Raw genomic sequence first — 21,757 nt, 5'->3', positions numbered from 1 at the left:
TTCAGCTTGGAAACATCACAACACAATGGTGAAAGTGAAATTATGATTTCTCCAAGTGTATTATACACAATGAATATGTGCAGTGTTTTGGCCGCAGACTGAGCGTTGCTATGTTGATTTTTATTTGGTGTCAATGTACTCTCCTGAGCGTCTCCTAAAATATGGCAACGACTACGCAGAATGCAACGTGCAATGACATAGATTCCCATTCTCTATAGTATGGATATTGATATCAACTACATAGTTGATAGCTACGGCCCACGTATTTGCATTCATTTGCTCGGCTGTAAAATAAGTGACTCTTTAAAAATTCCCTATAAATTAATTAATAATTTCCTTTGAGCTAAACTGACTAGTTTTCCTTACAATATCCCTCTGTATCAGTCCATCAATCTCTTAGGCCCCATTTACACTGCATGGTTCAAGTGACCCAATTCCAATTTTTTCCTCTCATGTAGCACAGATCGGATATGATATATGAACATGCAAGCAGGAAAAAAACGCATGAATTCCAATTTTCTCAGATCGGTTTCAGGCCTCACTCATGTGGAAATAAATCTGATATAATCCAGATGCGTGCATTTGCGTCTGCCATGTAAGCGGTCAAATCGGATATTCCCCAGTAAATGCGAGTCATACTTCATTGAAAAAGGAACAGAGGCAAATGACGTCAACTCAGGTGGACACGAACTGCGTTTACACGACACTAATGGCTCTTCTCTTTTTTTCTCTGCCTTACGAGAGCAATGTTTTACTGACCTTTAAAGATAGTGCGGAAAGCAAAATTGATAATCATTTCATCTGCATCCATTGCATATCGCGCCGTTTTACTTACATCTTAGGCTGTTTCGCCAGTGTATAGTGTAAATGCAAATATCGGATATGGGTCACTTTCAAAAGATGATGTAAGCGGGTCATCAAAAAAATCGGATATAGTCACCAAATCGGAATTGTGCATCAAGACCTGCAGTGTAAATGCGGTCTTAGTTTTTAAACTCAGTCCTTGAGCTACCAAAGTGGCTGATCTTAACAACAACACACTACACGTTTTATGGTTTTTACAAACTGTATCCACCAATTTTAATGGAATTAAATATGCAATGTATGTATTATTGCTCGCTCGTTCAAAATGCTAATTGTAAACAAGTACTTACCATGAAATAGTTTTATGATTAAGAGCAAGACTCATTGCTTTAGTAGAATTAGATACACTGATGAAACTTTTAGCATGCTAATATACATGTTTTGATGTTAATCAAACCTTACCTTTTTCTTGTTTTTTTCTCTTCTCTTCTACACTCCGTCTAATCTCTTCTTCTTCTTGTCTGAATCTCAGAGCATCTTCAAACATCTGATTACTGTAGTGTCCTCCATTCTTCTCTATCATTGTGTCAATCTTCTGCAGTAGATCATTCACCTGATCTCTGTTATTCTGATCTTTATTGTTGAAGATGTGAAATCTGCCTCCACACTGATCAACTAGATCTCTTAATCTACTGTTCTCCTTAATGAGTTCCTCTATGGGCTCATCTATCCAATCTCCATAAGAGAAGAGAATGATGGAATATTTTAACACTCCCTCACCAAAGATCATCTCAGTCATCTGAGGAATCTGCTTCTCCATCTCAGTGAATCTCATAATCACAGGAAACACAATGAGAAAAGCATGAGGTCCAGGACTGGATAAATAAACGCATCTCTCTACCTCTTCAGCTAACTCTTCAGGGTTCATCTGTGTGTCAAAGAATCCAGGAGTATCAACTACAGACACAGATCTGCCTGAAACAGTGGCGTGAGCTTCTGAACATTCACGGGTTACTGAACTCATACTCATCTCAGATCTGAACTTTTTCTGTCCCAGTATTGTGTTTCCAGATGCACTTTTCCCAGCACCAATTTTACCCAGAAGCACAATCCGTCTGAATGAGGGACTGGAGACAGAAATTCCTTGCAGTGGTTTTTCTGACACTGAATGAGAAAAGGAAACAGATCACACAATCACTTAATTTACTTCAACATGTATTTTACATACATTGCTCACTTACTTTAGAAATACCTTCAGCTAACACATAGTCACGTCACTTAAGATAGTGTCATACCATGAAATAACTACTACAACTATTACAAGTTCTGTAGCTAAAACCCTACAATACTCATTTAAAGGTGCAATATGTATTTTTTTGTCTGCTAGATGTCGCCTATTCAAAACAAAGGCGTAGCTTGATGACGGCAAGTTTGAGCGAGGAATCTTGGGAGATGTCGTCTTCAATTCAGAGCCCATGGAAAATAATCGGGATAGGACTCGGGAAGAAATCATGTTAATGGATGCGATTATTAACGTTACTGTAGTATGACACGCCTCACAAGCAGCGGGACTTTTATTATGACACAGTCGCCGGCGCCGCTTCCGCTTTTCTGGTCATGAGTATGAGGTAACACAGCTCTGTTTATTATATTAGATACATTTGAGTGTGTTGAAAATGATGTTATAACGTTACTCTGTGCGTTCGCTCTGTGGCTGCTGTGAGACACTTGTTTGAGACACACTGCAGTAAGATTTTAGATTATCATATTAAATGCTGGATGGCTTGTGTTGATAAATGGCATGCAATTAATATATTATCTGTATTATTGTTGCTAAAAATAAAGCTGCATCTGATTATGCTATGTTAGCTATTTCACAAAATAGTGTCTGAGGCATGGTAAAGCATGGTACTCGCAAAAAAAAAATCAAGAAAATTGATTTAAACAATAAGACTAAACGTGTTGAGCTATATAACAACAATTAGTTTTCTGTCTATAAATATATCAAAACAGTTGTTCCCTTGTCTATTAAAATGTGTAATATATTAAAACGTCTTTGGAGTTTCCATGGTTTCTACAAAATAAATCCGGAAACAGAGATTAATGCGGATATGACGGCATTGGCAGGCGACTTGCTCACATGTCCCGGATCCTTAGTTAAAATTGTGATTTTTGTCACAATTTACAAATAGTAAGTACTCAACTTGGATATTTTACTGCAAAAATCTTACATATTGCAACTTTAATATAAGACAAACACACAAGATACATACATCAATCTCTATAACAGCATTTAAACATTTCTAGAAAAGCATATCAAACCTGAACAGCAATGAACTGCTCATTAAAAAGCTTAGAAGATCAGTGAAATACTCTAAGTAAGGTATGAGTGTCACTGAACTTGAACTCAAATCTGTAAAATTACAATCACATTTTTGCTGTCAAATAATTTAACCGACTTACTGTTGGGACGAACCCATTCTGGACTGCTTCTGCCTGCTGCAAAACACAAACTGTTAGTGAATCTGATGAACATTATGTGAGACATCAGAAAACAACCGTACTGTTTACAATTTTAATGTAACGGTGATACAACAAACACGTTCAATGGACCAGTGCTTTATTTTTCTGTCCAATTTATGCGGTGACACTTTACAACAGTACATGAATAATCATGTACTAATACCTGAATTAATAGTTACTTCAACATGAACTCATGATTAATGAAGATATGAACTAATCATGAACTAGAAAGAGCTATCCTTAACTACGACAGGAGTCATAAGGATTCATGCATTAAAAAACAGCAGCCTTAACAACATGTTAATACATGCTTGATAATTAATGCATTAATTAACATTTAGGGTAAACTAAATCAAACAGTCTCTATAAGAAGAAATAAGAAATATTTGGACTTTGAAATAAATTTAAACAAACTATTATTGTCATAATTTAAACAACTGACATCAGCAGCTTCGTTATAAACATTAATGAAAGGCACAAGATTAGTTTGTCATTATTTTCACTGATCCTCCTTATCAAACATATAAAATACTACATACACTAATAATTTATCTTAAAAGGTCTTAATCTGTTTTGTGATATTCTTTCCCATCAAACTAAACCTACTGTGACTTACAACAGATCCTGAGGAATCGGTTCCAAAAAAATAACCAAACAGGAACATGAACTAAGGTCAGGGTATCAGTACAGTTCACTCTCCATCCAGATGCAGGCTGTGATGATACTGTACCTCCATTCTCTGACTTTTTAAAAAGCCACACAACATCACTTAACTGGGCTGAATACTAATTGTACTAGTGCATGTGTATTTGATAGTAAGTTAATGATATATTTAGTAAGTAGTTAACAGTGAATTAATTATGATGTGCCCCCTCAAGTAAAGTCATGACACAATTATGCATTAACAAGCCATTAGTTGATATTTAGTATATCGTTAGCACAACTGGAAAATGACCAGCAAAAAATATTTTCATTTCACTTTTTTTTCTTCACGTTAAAAATATTTGCATTTAATGCAATTACCGTAGTATCCGTTTTCTGCGTTATATGATCAAGCTCTTATTCATGCTAATGCTCTTATACCATTCAAGCGCGACAAGGCAAAAGAGAACGCGCTGTCTGTGAATGTCCTGCCTATGTGACACGCACGCACGCACACACACACACACACAAAGCGCGCGCGCCAGTATCGAGTTCTCTTCTGCTCTTAACGAACCAGAACACACACAAATTATGCCAAAATGTCAATTTTGTCGAGTGTTATCAGTAAGAATAACCCACCATTCAAGCAACTGCCGTTAATTTGAATGTGAAAGTCGGCCTTTCCGTAAGAAAACATCGAAAGCTCAGCCGAACAGCTGATCATAGCTGTACAGGGCGGGTTTTTATTTTTCATGTCAAAAACATTCCTCGTTGCGGAGAGCGCAGTTCATGGTTGCATAGCAATGACAGACGCCATGGGAGCGCAAGCGCTTTGGAAACAAGGAGAAAGCGACGTGGCCGCGCTTTCCACGCTATTTTAGACGAGATATGTGAACTGCCCCATAAGCGGTTTAAAAAAAAAAAAAAAAAAAAAAAAAAAAGGTAGCGGTAGAGGCCCCGCCCCCCGGTAACACCGGTATTACCGGTGTTGTTACATGTCGATTAACCGGTGGGAAAATTTTCTCACCGTCACATCCCTAAAAGGAATTTTTGAAATATTTGATGTAGTTTGGATTTTATGAGTTGTATGTCCCAGTACACATTGCCTGTTTTGGGTATAAAAAAGGATTATCCACAGTATTGACAATGAATGGTGTTTCAAGGTAAACTGGGCTCCCTGTACTGGTCATTGCATTATTGTGAATTCCAGGGTGATGAGTGAGGGGTCAGTTGTGGGTGGTGGGAGGGCCAGTCGAAATCTTGTTCCAGGACCGGGGCCCCTAGGGAAGACCCTTATAGGCCCTCCAGGCCTCTGGGCTCACTGTACACAGTCCCCCTTTCTCAATCCATGCATTTTGAGTTAAAAAAAAATGTGCAAATGTTAATATTCAAATGTAAAACTGATATTACTACATTTTATTGATTATATCTTTGCATTTTTAACTACTTGCGAAGATTTTTTTTTTATTTTATTTTTATTTTCTTGCAACACTGCAGGACGGTAGCCCTCCAGGAGCAGTGTTGGACACCCCTGTTCTACCTTAAAATGAGCTGTGTGAAACATCTAGCTGTGAAAATATCTAGTTAAAACTGCAAAGATGGAGTCAACAAAAAGTAATATCAGTTTTACATTTGAATATTAACATTTGCGTATTTTTTTAACTCAAAATGCATGGATTGAGAAGGGGGACTGTGTATGGGCTCCCTCCCAAAGGGCCCCGGTCCTGGAACAAGATTTCGACTGGCCCTCCCACCACCCACAACCGACCCCTCACTCATCACTCCAGAATTCACAATAATGCAATGACCAGTACAGTGAGCCCAGTTTACCTTGAAACACCATTCATTGTCAATACTGTGGATAATCCTTTTTTATACCCAAAACAGGCAATGTGTCCTGGGAGATACATACTTTTCAAAATGCAGTAAATAACAGCATGAGCAACATATAACTTAATTTTCTTTTTCAACATCTTAAGACAATGTTTACAAATAATATTAGCAGTTTTTTTTTTTTTTTTTTTTTTTAAAGTAAGATTAATATACATTTATATTTACCATGTTGGGTTTAGGTCAGGCTGACTAACTGATCACAGAAAACTTGAAACAAATCATGTGACCAGCATACTCAAGACAGACCAGGCTGTGATAAAGGATAAAACGATTTGATGAAAAAAATCGTACTTATGCCTCAAACAAGACACTAAAAACTATGTATCTCATGGTGCACATTGCCTGTTTAAGGGTTTATAATGAGTTAATTATGATGTGCCCCCTCAAGTAAAGTCATGACACAATAATCCCTTGTCAAAAAATCCTAAAGGATTCCAATAAGAAACCTGTGCAGGATTCCAAATAGAATTTCTATCATATTTTGGAACCATTCCTATAGGATTCCAATAGAAATTGTCTTATAGGATATTTATATCTTGTCCTAAAAGAATCCTATAGGATTCTGAGAGTCAATACATAAATATCCTGTAGGATAATTTCTACAGGATTTTAATGGGATTCAATTGGGTCCCTATTCAAGTCTATATGGGAATTAGTATTTATTTATTATTATTTTTTTTTAATCTTAAAGAATCTTTAGAGAATTATAAAGTTGCACTTTTTCCACTGTATCCTTAACTAACCAATGGTAGTTTTTGATTGTGTTTTACATACTTAAACTCACCTCGATGTAGACACTACATATGCACTTACAAATCATTAACTAATATATAAATAAACATTAAGAGTGCCATCCTTATTCCTTTACACCCCTTGTACAAAAAACAAAGATAAAAAAAATTTGTATTTCTTTTATTTATATATTTAAACATATATGTACTTAAAAGTAAGCCATAAACATACCTGTAAAGACACACATAGGCACATTTACATGTAAAATCGGGCGTGTCCACAAACTAATGCTAATCTAAGCATATACATTTAAACGACAAAAAAATACAGTAAATAACTACATAACCTCCTGAAAATCCCAATAAAACATACATGCAAACATGACTTTAGTCATTAATTCGGTTTACCAAAGCAGTCAACATTTATTAGTTTAAAATGCCAGCATTACTTCTCTTTGCCAAGGAAACGCCTAGAGTGCGCCATTAATGAGTATCCCACCAGAAATAAACGCTACATACTTTAGTTCCGGGAAGAAACTATACGAATAAAAATGAACTAAAAAAAAAAAAAAAAAAAAACAGAAAACGGTTTATTATTAGTGGTAGTTAGTCTATTTTCCACGTTTGATTAGACGGATCCATGTAATTAATGGCTAAATAATCATGTGCCATTCCAATCATTAGTCACAAAGCTGCAGATGGCAGATTATGATTTACAGTTTAAATTATGACAGTATTAAATTACATGTTTAATTCAAATTCAGAGTACTTATTTACTCTTACGGAGCCTGATTTATTTAGTTTACTCCTAAATGTCAATTAATGCATTAATTATCAAACATGTTTTAACGTGTAGTTAAGGCTGTTGTTTTCACGCATGATGACTCCTGTCGTAGTTAAGGAGCTCTTCATTAGTTCATATCTTAACTAATCATGAGTAATCTCAAATAATAGTAGCTTATATATTTGGATGTTAATCAGATCTTACCTGTACCCGCCATTTTGTGCTCAACACCATGACATCTATAAACCGAAAACAAGGCGGTGACATGAAACCAGCAGATATAAATATACTCACCTGCGCCCCCTGCAGATAAACTGAAATTAAAATATTAAATATAAGAACAAGTTCACTTTTTATTCACAGTATTTGTTAAGGTGTATTTTCTATATATAAACATAAAACCATTTGTTTATTTGTCTACACTGAAAATGTTCTTCTTGCATCTACAAATGAAACATCTATATATCTAGGCCTATCTACAAATAGTTGGAAAAAAAAAAAAACATTGGTAATTGGAAATTGTCTAATCAAACTTTTAAGTACTTTTTTGAGTACTTTTTTATGGATGGTTTATTGTTGTCTTTAAAACATTCACAACCCCATTCACAACCATTATAAATCTTTGGAGAGCAAGGATATTTTTTACATATATCTCCGATTGTGTTCGTCCAAAGGAAGATAGTCATGTATACCTAAGATGGCTTGAGGGTGAGTAAATCATGGGATCATTTTTATTTTTGGGTGAACTAACCCTTTAATGACATTATGCTGCTGTCACTTTTAGAGTTAATGCATGCAGATCAATGCAATGATACACATAAGTATTCTTCCTCAGTTGTTTAAGTTCACTTGAGACATGACATACTGTGTTTACGAGGCTTCTTGCCAAGACAAAATGTGACATATTTTCTGTGCATTCGGTTTGTAGTTATTTTATCAAATCGTGTCATTTACATTTCTCTGCTTAACCCTTTGATGTGTACGATTACACCGGTGTGATTAGAACGATTAGAACATTCAGAGCATCACGTGATCAGCTGCTAAATTCAAATCTGCTTTCGAGCTTTGGCTAGCGCTGAGCCAGAGATGGACGTGCTTGTCATTATCACAACTTTTCAATGTTTTCAATCGCATAACGTTTATTTTAGGTTTTAGACATTTAAATGTACATAGTAGCAAAACAAACAAACAAACAAAACAAACATTTATAGTACGTAAAATATGCACTTATGTCTATGAAAGCGGCAATAATACTATTTCAAACATAAGTGACAACATAAGTGTATTCACAATAGACACACAGTGTCATGTCTTTCAGGAGAAGTGGATGAATTTACGTGTTGTAACTTTCTTTTGTTTTTTCTTTCTTTTTTTTTCTAAATTGATCCTTCAACAAATACATAACAAAATTGCCAAGGGTGTATATATATACAAAACAAACAAACAAACAAAAAAATCACTATGTAAACATAAAATTACAAAATAAATAAACAAAACAAATAAATAAAATAATGAAAGGCCTTGACATTTCACAATATCTTAAATGTACTAAATAACTATATATATATATATATATATATATATATATATTAGTGCTAACACCATTGAGATTTCAGCATCCATTAAAACAAAATAAGTCAGTAAATAATGCAGATATGCATATAGTATTGTGTAAGCATGTAACTAACTTACAAGCAATTAAAAACTCAGATTATACAATGAACAGCAGGGTCAGTTTTTAAATCAGTTGGTGAGAGTTGTTTCACCTTCCTCTTGCACAAGACTCTGACTCAGACAAAATAGTTAAAGCCAGTCAAAGCTGACAAGCTCTGTCAACTGATGAGAAACACTATAGGGTTCAGGCTGTTGCTTTTTCTTTTGGACCTTTTGAGACTTCCATCTGATCTGTGACTTTGGCAGTTTAGTGCCATCAGGGTTGATTCTCGGAATAAACCATCAAGCACAAGAAAAAAAAACAACATTATTTTTCAGACCAGTGTTTGCAGAATTTGCCCTAACTCTCAAACTTGATGTTAATAAAAAGCACTACACATCTGATTCTGAATGAACCTACAGGGATGGTACATAATTAGCAGGGGTGTGATGGTTTTTTATCATAGTTTTAAGGTCACAGTTCTGGTACAGTTCGGTATGTGCTGTGTTCAGGGAAAATAGGACAACTGAAATAAAAATAAAATGAGAACAAATAAACTACAAGCAACAAGATGATTTCTTTGTCATTTGCTGTTTGATTAACATTAAAAACACAGACAGCAGGAATATTAGGCTGCTGTCATGACAATGATTGATCCAATACACTGATACATTGCATTTCTCGACTGTTATACGTTCACTTAAGACATAACCTGTTTGCTAGGATACTCGCTGAGACAGGTATGTTGGCAAAATTTTGGTGTGAATTTGTCTGTTCAAATACAAGTATTGAAAGAGAATTCAGGACTGTCTGAGATGTGGCTTTCCGTGTGCACATTTTGGATGAGCGCACACATAAAATCCTCTCACAGCATGTGCAAGTTCTCTTTGAAGTCTTGTGCTTGAATGTTTAAATTGCTAATTCTTAAATGAGTTTAGTTTAAACACAGATGACAATGTGTGCTGTTTAGGTTTCACTCTATCAACACCTGGGTGATGACGGCACTCACATTGAATAAAGTTTACAAAAAGTGATTGTTTTGTCCATGTTTTTTTATTTATTTTTTATTTTATTTTTTTATCATCACTGTTGTAACGTACTGAGAAGCAAATATGCATATCCATCAACTGAAACATACTTTAGCTGACCTTTGTCTGACTGTTTTTACACATTAATTTCAACAATTGTTTCTGGAATTTTGGTGACAAATGTTTTATACATAAGCTCTGATATGAAACAAAGATAGATCCATAATTTTCTTGAAATTTAAAGGTTCTCTGTGTTATTTCGTCAGTCAGTCATGGAAGTCTGGTGTTAGTTTGAGTGGCGCACGTAATATCAGAACGAGAGAGAGTGAAAGGAATCTGTCATTTAAATAACCATAGAAACTGCCTTAAATTAACTATTAAAATAAGAATTAAGTTGTGTCTGAAAGCTGCAGTAAATTTTTTATTGGTTAAAATGAATGGAGTTATCACTCCGCCTGCTGAACTAAACTAACTTGTGGAACATGCAGAAGGCAGGCAGCGGGACATGCAAAAGTTATGTTTAGCTTAACTAAAATTTATTTCGAGCTAATATAGGTGAACTTAACTCACCAGTTTTTGTTATGACCATTATGATGGCAATCCGGCCAACAGTCAGAAAAAAGGCACCAAAACCTTTCCGAGGTGAAAAACGACATGATTATTTTGCTGTTAACATTACAAGTGAAAGCATTTGAAAACATGTTTCTTTTACATAAAAAAAATTAATAATATAGGCCTACTAACCTTTTTGGTGAGTCACTTTTGTCTGTTCACTTCCACCCAGAGTTTAAAAATGGGTTTTTCACGGGCAAGTTCACTACTGTATATTGATTTACAGAACAGAAAAATTACAGTAATGAACATATTTTCCCATAATGTATACTGTATAAACATTTAACAGTGTCTTACTGTACATATATAGTACAGTACTATTCAAATGACAGAAATCAGTAACAGTGTAGGTTTCTAGATCATTCATTCTTCTTTGCATCTGGTTAATCGTTTGTTCAATTTGATCCACACGCCACTCTAGGCACTTCACCTTTGCAGTGATGGACTTTAGCTCAGACGTCACAGCATCCACTTTTTCATTCAAGTGGGAGATCTTTCGCTCTTGTGTCAGAGCGACGGCTGACCTGCTGCATTATGTTGTCCAACTGAGACAAAATATCAATATTTACATTGTTGGCCTTTTTCTTAGCAGTGGGTGACTTGCTTGGAGTAACAGGCAGAGCTGGGATCTCCTCTTCGACCAGACTAAATGATTCCTCCTCGCTCATAGAGGCAACGCAATCATGCCCGCAAGTTAACTAACGTTAACCAGTGCACATGTGCTAGCGCTAGCATACTCTTTTTCTGAGTAAGCCGAAAGTCCTCGCTCATGAATCATGGTGAAGCAAAAAGTAGTCCCCCCCAAACCCCCCATCTACATACATCATTTTTTACACAGTCTTACATCTCCAATGCAGCTCCTACTCCAGCACCTATTGCAGCACCTTGTATAACAAATCTAAGAACACCAACATTAGAACCTGCAATAAGACATAGTCCAGCAGTTGCTACGGCACCTATTGCAGCACCTCTAAAAAGACCAGGATGTACTCCAGCACTTTCTCCAGCACGTTTAAGAAGATCAGCAACTTTAAGAACAGCAGTAACTACTCCACCAGCTACTCTAATAAATATTCCAATTATTACTCCAAAACATATTCCAAAAATCAACTATAGATTCCGCTACTACAACAACATATCCAGCCCATGCTACAGCTCCTACTCTAGCACTTATTGCAGCACCTTGAAGAACAGCAGGACCCATTTCAGCACCTTTTGTAGCAACTTTAAGAACAGCAGCATGTATTTCAGCACCTATTGTAGCAACTTTAGGAAAAGCAGCAACTATTTTAACAGCTACAAGAAATACTTGTCCAAAAACAGCTCCACCAACTAAACCAATTACTCCTAAAACTACTTCACCTACTAGTCCAGAACATTCTCCAAATCTTGCACCTGCTACAGCAGCTAATCTAGCAAATTCTACATAATTAGTTATTGCACCTCCTTGACCAAAACGTATAACACCTAGGAAAGCACCTACTATAGCACAACGTCTTACAACTTTACCAGCAACTATTCTAGCGTCTATTGTAGCAACTTTAGGAACAACAACTCCTCTAGCACCTGCTACAGCACCTGATACAACAACATAAATAACAGCTGCAACTGCTCCAAAAAATATTCCAGAAATTACTCCAAAAACTACTTGACTACCAACTCTATCACCTACTCCAGATCCTAATACAAAACCTAATACAGCACCTGCTAGAGCACCTATACAAACAGCATCAACTACTCTATCACTTATTACATCATATACTGTAACTACAGCAGCAAATATGTTAGCAACTATTTTATCACCTATTGCAGAAACTTTAAGAACAGCAGCAACTACTCTAGCACCTACTCCAGTAGCTTTAGGAACAGCAGCATCTAACAGCTTTTGAACTTGTGTAATATCTCCCTCTATGTTGTTGTTGAACACATGGTATCTCTGATCATACTTTTGAATGAGTTTCTTCAGTGCTCCATTGTTATCAATGAATTTTTTTATAGTCATGTTGTTTTCCTCCAGTTGATCTTCTCCAGTGAAGAGAATCCAGGTTTTTCTTCAGGCGTTTTTCTCCCAGCAGCTTCTCGATCTTCTCCACAGTTTTTCTTTCTTCTTCAGTGAATCTGTCAGCTTTGATGACCAGCAGAAACACACAGAGACCAGATTCACATTTCTGGAGAACGTTTTCATTTATCATCTGCTGAATCTCCTCTTCACTCATATCTGTGTTCAATAATCCTGGTGTGTCATAAACAGTGACTGGAATGTCACAAACAGTTCCAGATTGCACAGTTATGTTTCGTGTGACAGATTTGGGGCTTTTCTCAGACTGTTTTACCCAGCAGGACCAAATTCACACCGACTATCATTTCCATCATTTTCAAGATGTACCCTAAAAAATAAAAAGTGATGCACACATTAAAAGTGATAATTTCCCAAATTACATCCTACATATTAGAAAATGTAATAAAGGTTATTAACCTTGACTTTCCCCTCAGTGGACATAGGTTATAAAAGACAATAATTGCATGATGAAGATGTTGAAAATCTCAATGAAGAAGTTTATCACAGTGGTATTTGTTAAAAAAAAAGAAGAAAAAAAAAAAAGAAAAGAAATTATGACGGGTATCACAGTCACAAACCCTTTACAAGACGGTTCTCTACTCTTCTATTGGGGATGTAACGATCCACGATATGATTTTCTACGATTTTAACAAAATTATTTTTAAGACAAATTATATGTCATGAACCAGGTTTTTTCTCCTTATTTCTTTTTGTTCCTCTGTCTTTATTGCCACTTTGGCCCAGCTGTTTGTCATTGCAATCAGCACTCGTGCTGATTTGCCTTCTCACCTGTTTCTCCTCCATAGAGCTAACCATCTACCACCTGCGGTGGTTCCAGGTCCGGGACAGAGCTACTGAGTTCTGCCTCCACCAGATTCATATTCCATTTTTGTTTCAGTTTGTGAACCAGCTGCAAGCGCCCAAGTGGACGGCGCTTGGCAGTCTGCTTATGTTGGACTTTATTTGAACTGTTAATAAATTCTGTTTAAATCACTTCTTCGCTTCTGGGTCATCTGCTTCACGCAACATTATAATGGAAAAAGAGTGCTTCTATTGTTTCTCAGGCTAAATATTGTACATTTCTTTGTGAAACTTAAAAAAATCTCTTCATAAAAAAACTAAGGCTTTGCTTGTGTTCTTTCTTTTTATGTTTATCAGCATATCCACATTTTGACACATTTTGACATTTTGACATTGACAGCTTGCCCACCCAGTCAGATCCAGGGAAATATATACATTTAACAATTCTTCAATAACTTTTTTAAATTTGATTTGTTTGTTTTTTTCATGCATTAAACTCTTAATAAGAATATACTAATTCGTCTCTTCTTCAGTTACGTCACACGCCAGTAGTAGCTATTATGTTCTTCGCGCAAATATCCAGATTTCAACCAGCAGCGCCCTTTTTATGTTAAAAAATGGCTAACCCCCTATTTATGATGCATTTAATAAAGAAAAACGTCTTGACAAAGATGACAGGATGCCGTTACAACTTTTATCGTTTGAACGAGAACTAACAGATAGGCTAAATAAGTTTATGACGATATCAACATCTTCAATTCAAAACCCAGCCGATTCTGACTTGTTTAGAACAGACATGAGCCATACAAGGTAAGCTATAGGTGTTTAGTCTGGCCCGCCGTGGCATGATAATGCAATATTTTGTGCATGTAATTTGTGAGCAAGGGGTTTTCTGTACACATATAAGTCAGTGGCGTAACTACAGACAGTGCAGCCGCACTGGGGCCCGTGAGGCGGGGAGGCCCGCAACGCACGTGGGCCCTGCCACATCGCAAGCGGCCCCTGGCGGAGAAGTGACGAAAGTACAAGGTTTTGTTGTTATTGTGAGCATACACGAATGAAAGTAGACCATTTGTAGTCTTGCACCAATCTGTAGGCTATCGCCAAAAATGACGAAAGGCCTATTTTAAGTTGTTTCTGTCATGAGGTAAAAATCCATCAGAACGCGCCGGCGCGTTCGTCGGTCAGAGGGATAAAAATAGCCAATTTAGTTTCATATTTATATTTAAATATTAGGCTATAGAGCCTAATATTATTTTTTAAATGTTACCTATGTTGATTATGAAAAGTGAATAGCATGACGGATGCGCATGCAATGTCGGTAGACATGCAGCGGGTCAGACATGAGTTTGACCACTTCATTAAGAACGGGGTCTCGCCCAGGGTGTAATTCAATGTAGAACCGCCACTGGTCAATCGCAAAGCTCTTTCCCGTTTTGGATGTGTTTTGTGCGTTTTTCGCGGCATTCACACTGAAAGCCACTCAGTGGGCGTGACCGCAGTCGTAACGGTCGACGGTGACATCACGTGCATACTCTCTACATAGGCAGCCTTCCTAATGCTGTTAGCTAGGTGTTTGACCCAGAAGGGCAAAAAGGTTTTGATTGCCACAGCGTGTAGCGTGTCTGGACTGGCCACCCTCACACACACACACACACACAAAGACCATACGACGAGATTCAGCACTGTACTCAATCTGTAATGAGAGAAATAATCAGTGGAGCAACGGGGCAACAGCTTCTCCCTCTCTGGCACACAGAGTCATCTGCGGGGAAAGCGAAAGTCACATGCGTCATCAGCCTTATACACAAGTAGACTGATATCATACAATAATGGAAAAGAATGATATAAATGTAAATAAATCATACTGCATATAATATATAAATCTCTTGTTTTCTTATATATCATATTAATATTCTTATTATATTACAATAAATATATTACAATAGTGTATAATATAAAACAATTAGTATATAACATACTAAATACAATAATACAATATCTATATTATATTATTAACATATGCATTAATTCAAGTATTTGTTACAACATACTAAAAAGAAACAAATAAACAATTATAATACTATTTGTATGTATAAACCCATATTTTCACATATTGCGTATCAAAAATGGAGTAAAAGATTCAATATGTTAGCACAGAACCACATGCAGGCCGCACCACGTGTGTCGCGCATAGAATGAACCATTAAATCGGATTCTTTTTCCCGTAACACTCTCTGTACAATATGCATTAATTATCAGTCAATTAAATCTCTTTCCTCTTTGAAACAGAACTGATTGAACAACATACCTGTAATGAGAGAAATAACAGCTAGCCATGTAACGACGTTCGGCTCATTGTTGAAACGTCTGGGATTGGGATACTTTTACACTTGTGCTGTGATTATGCTAATTTTGTGATGGTTTTGTTGCGCAGACCTGGCAACCCTCCACTCCAAAGCCTAAGTGAATAGAGAGCGTGCACGTGACGTCTCCGTCGACCGTTACGACTGCGGTCACGCCCACTGAGTGGCACAAAGACTGAGCGGCAGCACTGGTTTTCAGCGTGAATGCAGTAAAAAACATACAAAACACATCCAAAACGGGAAAGAGCTTTATGATTGACTGTACAAAGAGCTTTGACACAAAACCTGAGGTATATATTTAAAGACTGCCGAAAGCTACAGAAAAAAGAAGCAAATGGATCACTGCAATTCACAGAGACAGCTGGACTCCAGGCAGAGAAACATGGATTTGTGTCAAAATTATTGGATTTTGAGGTAAAATCATATTGTATATATATTGTATTGTTATATATTATGTTGACAACTCATCAATTAAATATTTACCTTATCTTATATTCTGGACAATTGGGTGTTTTTAAATAAACACTGACAAAAACTATACAAGTTTTAGGGCTAGACAATATGACGATATATATAACATTGATATAAGTGATTACTCTGATTTAAACCTACCTATACTGTAGTTATATAGAAATATTCACAGGCAGATTTACTTTATGTATTTCCCCGGCGTCGAAATCAGGCACATATAAATGTCAAGAAACACGACTCCTGGCTGCATGTCAATATCCATTGATTAGGTTTATTTGACAAGTTGTAAAAAACACTTTCGAGTCCAACCTTTAGTGTAATCGTTTGTTTTACTCACGTTTTCGCAGTTTCCCCGTTCCCCTGCAGTTTCCCCTGTAATGTTCACAGCGCCACTCAATGGTCAAAGTGAGAATGACACATCACCTTTTTAAACACAATATGGCTCCTACAAAATCCTGAACGATTTGTGCTTTTGTGTGTTCATTTGCATGATTTTTTTTTTTTTATGTTTGGAGTAAGAACTGTTAATATCAAGTAAAAAGTCAAAGTTTGAGATCTGAGAGGAGAATTGGCGGGAATCGATCTGGGAATCAAAGTTTTGCTGCTGCCATTTTATTTCTACTATACTTTTATCTATACATAAATGTTAATATAAATAAATAATTATTTATTAATAAATTCATAATAATATAGTTTGACAATGGAAACAAATATTGCTAGTGCTCTTTATTTTAAAGGTTTTATGATTGTTGTTGGTTTCTGCACATACAAAACTAACATTTGAATGATCTAATTACTTTGTTGTAATGAATGTAGTTATAAAATCCAACTATATTTAGATTCATTAGGACATATTATTATGCTGCTGTAGTAATATAACTGTAGTGGTTGATGAAGATGAGTGTCATTAGTATTTGTTTTTGTATTATTGTTGTATTTGTCTGTGTCATATTTCAATAGAACAGTTTTATAGGCTTTTATTCTGACTGAGATAATGGGTTTCTAACAGTAAACACTCAGAATAAAGTGACATGATCTGCTGATGATCCTGAATGGCTTGTTTAATGAGTGTTGATAGTCTGAGGATCATCAGCTGCTGAAAAGACTCTTTATTTCATGTCAATAGTTCCTGGTTTCACCTCATTTATTATGCTGATGTCTTTAGATCTGCTGTAAATTGACACTTAAAGGAACAATATGTAAATTTCACCATTAGAGGCCACTTATTCAAACAAAAGCATAGCTTCATGGCGCCTTGATTTCACGAAATTATGGGAGGTGTTGTCTTCACGTCTACAGCCAGTGGAAAAGAATCCAATGGGATTCAGGCAGAAGTCATATTTATGGATAAGCTAATGAATTAAAGATTTATTAACATTACTGTTAATTAACTTTGTGCCTTTAATTAACAACACTGTTTTATCATATTAAATACATCTGTGTGTTGAAAGTTGTTTTAATGCTGCTGTGTTGAGCTATATAACATGATTCGCTTTCTGTCGATGAATGTTTCCAAACAGTTGCTCACCTGTCTAATAAAACACAATATATTAAAGCGTCTTTGGTGTTTCCACGGTTTCTACAAAATAAGACCAGAATCCGATTGGTGACGCATGGACAGGGCCCGTGTCCTAGTCAAGATTGCTGGATTTAAACAGTCTTGGAAACATTTGGGATAAAGCAAGTACACAAGTAACAATATATATATATATATATCACTGTTCTAGTGCTTTTTTGGATATTTTAATCTAAAATCATATTATGCCTCTAAAGCTTGTTTCATTGGTGTCAATAGACTGAGAGTTGTTGTTGGTTACAAATATCTACATTTATTTCTTAAGTTTTTTTTTTTTCTGACCATTATTTATAAGAATTGACATTGCATTATATATATATATATATATATATATATATATATATATATATATATATATATTTATATATGTATATGTATGTGTGTGTGTGTTTTTGGCAGATCAGCTCCTCCCACACTGCAATTCATTACCAGTGAAGCTCCTCCCACATCAACTCACCAATAAATGCTGGAATATTCCCATCAGATGAGCATCAGAGCATCAGGAAGAGCTGAAATCTGCAAAGACTGAGTTTATTAAAGAGGACAGTGAGAACATGAGTGATCCAGAACCCTGCAGAATGAAACACACTGAAGATACTGAAGAACAAAGAGGTTGGTGTTTATTCTTCATTCATGTTAGAAAGATTCAAGATTTAGATTAATAGAAATAGGATTTTTTTTGTTTTTATCATTAAACCATAAACACCAAACTGTAAGGTAACATGGTTGATGAATGTGTAAAGTTTGTGAGATAATGGTTTGAGATTATTTTCTTGTCCTCCCATCATGCTGTAGAAGAAAGAGCCTAGATGATGTCACTTCCTGGATGTCACAATTTAAAAAAATACTCTGTTTTTGAAAGGAGGAAAATCTTGTCATGTTTAACATGGTTGCACAGGTTAAATATCTACATATTTAATGTTAACATCACATTAGAAAAGTGGGATTTGTCTATAATGTTTTAAAAATATTAAATGGAAGATCAGTGTACCTCATTCGTGGAAACGTTCAGGGATGTATTAATTTACATTTACTTTGCATAAATACTTTGACTGTTGCGATCCCATCGGACTTATGATAGCTGCCTGAATCGTAACAAAGCACTGTTCGCCAGAGGAGAACCGACTAAGCCTGGTTTCTCCCAAGGTTTTTTTCTCCATTTTAACACCTGTTTGCCACCTGTTGTCACCTGTTGGAGTTTGGGTTCCTTGCCGCTGTCGCTTTTGGCTTGCTTAGTTGGGGACACTTGACATTTGATATTCAACAATGTTTTGATCTGCCTGCATTGACACCATTGTATGTGAACTGAACTGAGCTGGATGATGACATCACTGTTTACTCCAGTGCTGATATAGATGAATGAACTAAATTAATAACTATTGATTCTTACATCGGAATGAATTAATACTGAATTTACTTAAGATGGATAATGACACAATTTTCTTTAAGAGCTGCTGTGCAGCAAAAATTATATACCAGTTATCACTGTAAAGCTGCTTTGACACAATCTGCATTGTAAAAAGCGCTATATAAATAAAGGTGACTTGAGTTGACTACTATAGCAGTTGTCTGCTTGGTTACATTGGGGCTCACTTTTATGTCCTTTCACTTCACATTTCTCTCTTTGAATTATTTTGATGTACTGAAAGGAAATTAATTATTTTTTTCTGTTTTCTCTTTCATTTCAGACGTGATGGAAGAGAGTGAGGAGAGTGAAGAACTGACTGAAGTGGAGGAGAAACATGTCAAACCTGGAGAAAAACCTTTGAGTCGCTCAAAGACTAAAAAGACATTTTTAAAGAAAAGAAGAGCCAAGAAATCTACAACCTGCACTCAGTGTGGAAAGAGTTTCACAAACAAACAAAATCTTAATCAACATATGAAAATCCACACTGGAGAAAAGCTGTTTACATGTGATCAATGTGAAAAGAGTTTCCTACGTAAATATAGTCTTGAGATTCACATGAGAGTTCACACTGGAGAGAAGCTGTTCACATGTGATCAGTGCGGCAAAACATTTCTTACCTCATCAAACCTGAAGGCACATCTGATGGTTCATACGAAGGAGAAGCCACATTCATGTTCTGTGTGTGGAAAGAGTTTTTCACAGCGGAAACATTTACAGAGACATGAGAAAATTCACACTGGTGTGAGAGATTATATGTGCTTTGAGTGTGAGAAAACTTTTACTTCAGCAAACTGCTTAAAAGAGCACCAGAGGATTCACACTGGAGAAAAACCTTACAAGTGTTTACACTGTGACAAGAGATTCAGTCTGTCATCAAATCTGAAAACACATGAGAGGATCCACACTGGAGAAAAACCTTACAAGTGTTCACACTGTGACAAGAGTTTCAGTCATTCATCATCTCTGAAAAGACACGAGAGGATCCACAGCAGAGAGAAGCCGCACACGTGTGATCAGTGCGGAAAGAGTTTCACTATTAAAAGTGACCTGAAGATACACATGAAGATCCATGCAGTGGAGAAACCACATCAGTGCACATTCATTCATTCATTCATCATGACACAAAATGTGGACCAATAAGATATAAACTTTGAGCTGCTGCAGAGACATGTCTGAGAGCATTTGATGACACCAGTGAAACCAGCATTAAAGATTGAAATTACTTCAAATCAAACATCAGCATTTCATGAACACTTTGAACTAAGAGTAAACCATGATTAACAAGTTGTTTGTGAGAAACAGTCCTTCAAAAGTCACACTTTAGCCATGTGACACATTTACAGCTTTAAAATGCCTAATAAATCATATTTCACCCAAGTGTTTTCAACCCAAATTTCTCTTGAAGCCAATACGGAAGTGACGTAAACTGCAGTTCATCGACTGGCCGCTAGAGACAGGCTCCAAAAGAGAACAGAATCTCATTGAGTCCCATGTTAAAATGCCCAACTTTACAGCAGACAAAAAACATGTTTACAGCCTGGTACAAATTGTGGTTTTGGTCTATACTGCTAAATTTGCCCTTAATGACAACTCTGAGGGGGGTGAATGTTTTTTATAACAACACAAATTACAATTACCGGTGCTGGAGCATCTATATTGTAAAAAAGACACCGTAGAAATTTCAAATAATGTAACTTATCTTTATTAATATATTACATAGTAAATAAAATAGATAGATATCGAATTGAATTGACATTAAATGACATCGATCACTGAATGAAGTTACCGCAGCGCCTTCTCTTCCCTCATTCAGTTTCAGCGTCGAGTCTTCTGAGGTGAGGTGAGCAATTCATGAGCAATATTAGTGAGGTTACATCAATAAAGAGAAAAATAGTTCAGTCATTTTCATATGCAAAAAGGTGTATTATACCAACACCCTTATTATTCAGTAAAGAGAGAGAGATCTCATTCGTTTTCACTTGCTAATTTTTTGTATTTGCTTCAATGATTGATTAAACTCATTACTCCTTTATCAACAGCTTATTGTCCTTTTTTATTTTACGCTCATTCTGCTCTTATGATTGCTTTTTGAGCTTTCTGTGTTTTAATTTTCTCAGTAGAGCTTTTAAAAGCCTGAAAAATTATACTTCACCGCACACATGACTGTTACGGACTGATACACAGGAGACACAGAGGTACACGTAGAATGGAGTTGTATTGACAAACAGCAGTGGTAGACAGTAAAGCAGGTAAGTAAGCTGGCAGTGTGATATCTTGAAACCGATACAGTCCTTTATCTTACAGGTGAAAGTGACGTAGAGGGCTGGATGATCAAAGACGGTGAGCACACAGGATGGAGGTGAGTAGACACATACAGACATTGGAGCACGGGGAATACAGGGAGA

General features: G+C 36.1%; 2 protein-coding genes across 3 annotated transcripts in view; one reads left to right on the top strand and one right to left on the bottom strand.

Moving 5' to 3' along the window:
* The window catches only part of LOC127509890 (GTPase IMAP family member 9-like), a 58,828-nt gene extending 51,195 nt beyond the window's left edge, over window positions 1-7,633 (bottom strand). For both annotated transcript variants that reach the window (XM_051889155.1, XM_051889154.1), the window contains exons 1-3: window positions 7,582-7,633; window positions 3,268-3,303; window positions 1,267-1,968 (exon numbers count right to left, since the gene is read on the bottom strand). In XM_051889155.1, coding sequence (XP_051745115.1) covers window positions 1,267-1,968; window positions 3,268-3,303; window positions 7,582-7,594 — 751 coding nt within the window. In that variant the 5' untranslated portion in view covers window positions 7,595-7,633. The remainder of the gene's footprint in view (window positions 1-1,266; window positions 1,969-3,267; window positions 3,304-7,581) is intronic.
* Window positions 1-21,353, top strand: part of LOC127509878 (gastrula zinc finger protein XlCGF52.1-like) — a 298,674-nt gene extending 277,321 nt beyond the window's left edge. Inside the window, exons 1-2 of the mRNA XM_051889087.1 lie at window positions 18,349-18,556; window positions 19,633-21,353. Of these exons, the coding sequence (XP_051745047.1) occupies window positions 18,499-18,556; window positions 19,633-20,492 (918 nt within the window). The 5' untranslated portion in view covers window positions 18,349-18,498 and the 3' untranslated portion in view covers window positions 20,493-21,353. Of the gene's footprint in view, window positions 18,557-19,632 lie in introns of the transcript that reaches the window.
* The last annotated feature ends 404 nt before the right edge of the window (window positions 21,354-21,757 follow it).

This window comes from Ctenopharyngodon idella, chromosome 3, assembly GCF_019924925.1.
Source record: "Ctenopharyngodon idella isolate HZGC_01 chromosome 3, HZGC01, whole genome shotgun sequence".
Taxonomy (NCBI): Eukaryota; Metazoa; Chordata; class Actinopteri; order Cypriniformes; family Xenocyprididae; genus Ctenopharyngodon; species Ctenopharyngodon idella.
This window is presented reverse-complemented; position numbering and strand designations above follow the sequence as displayed.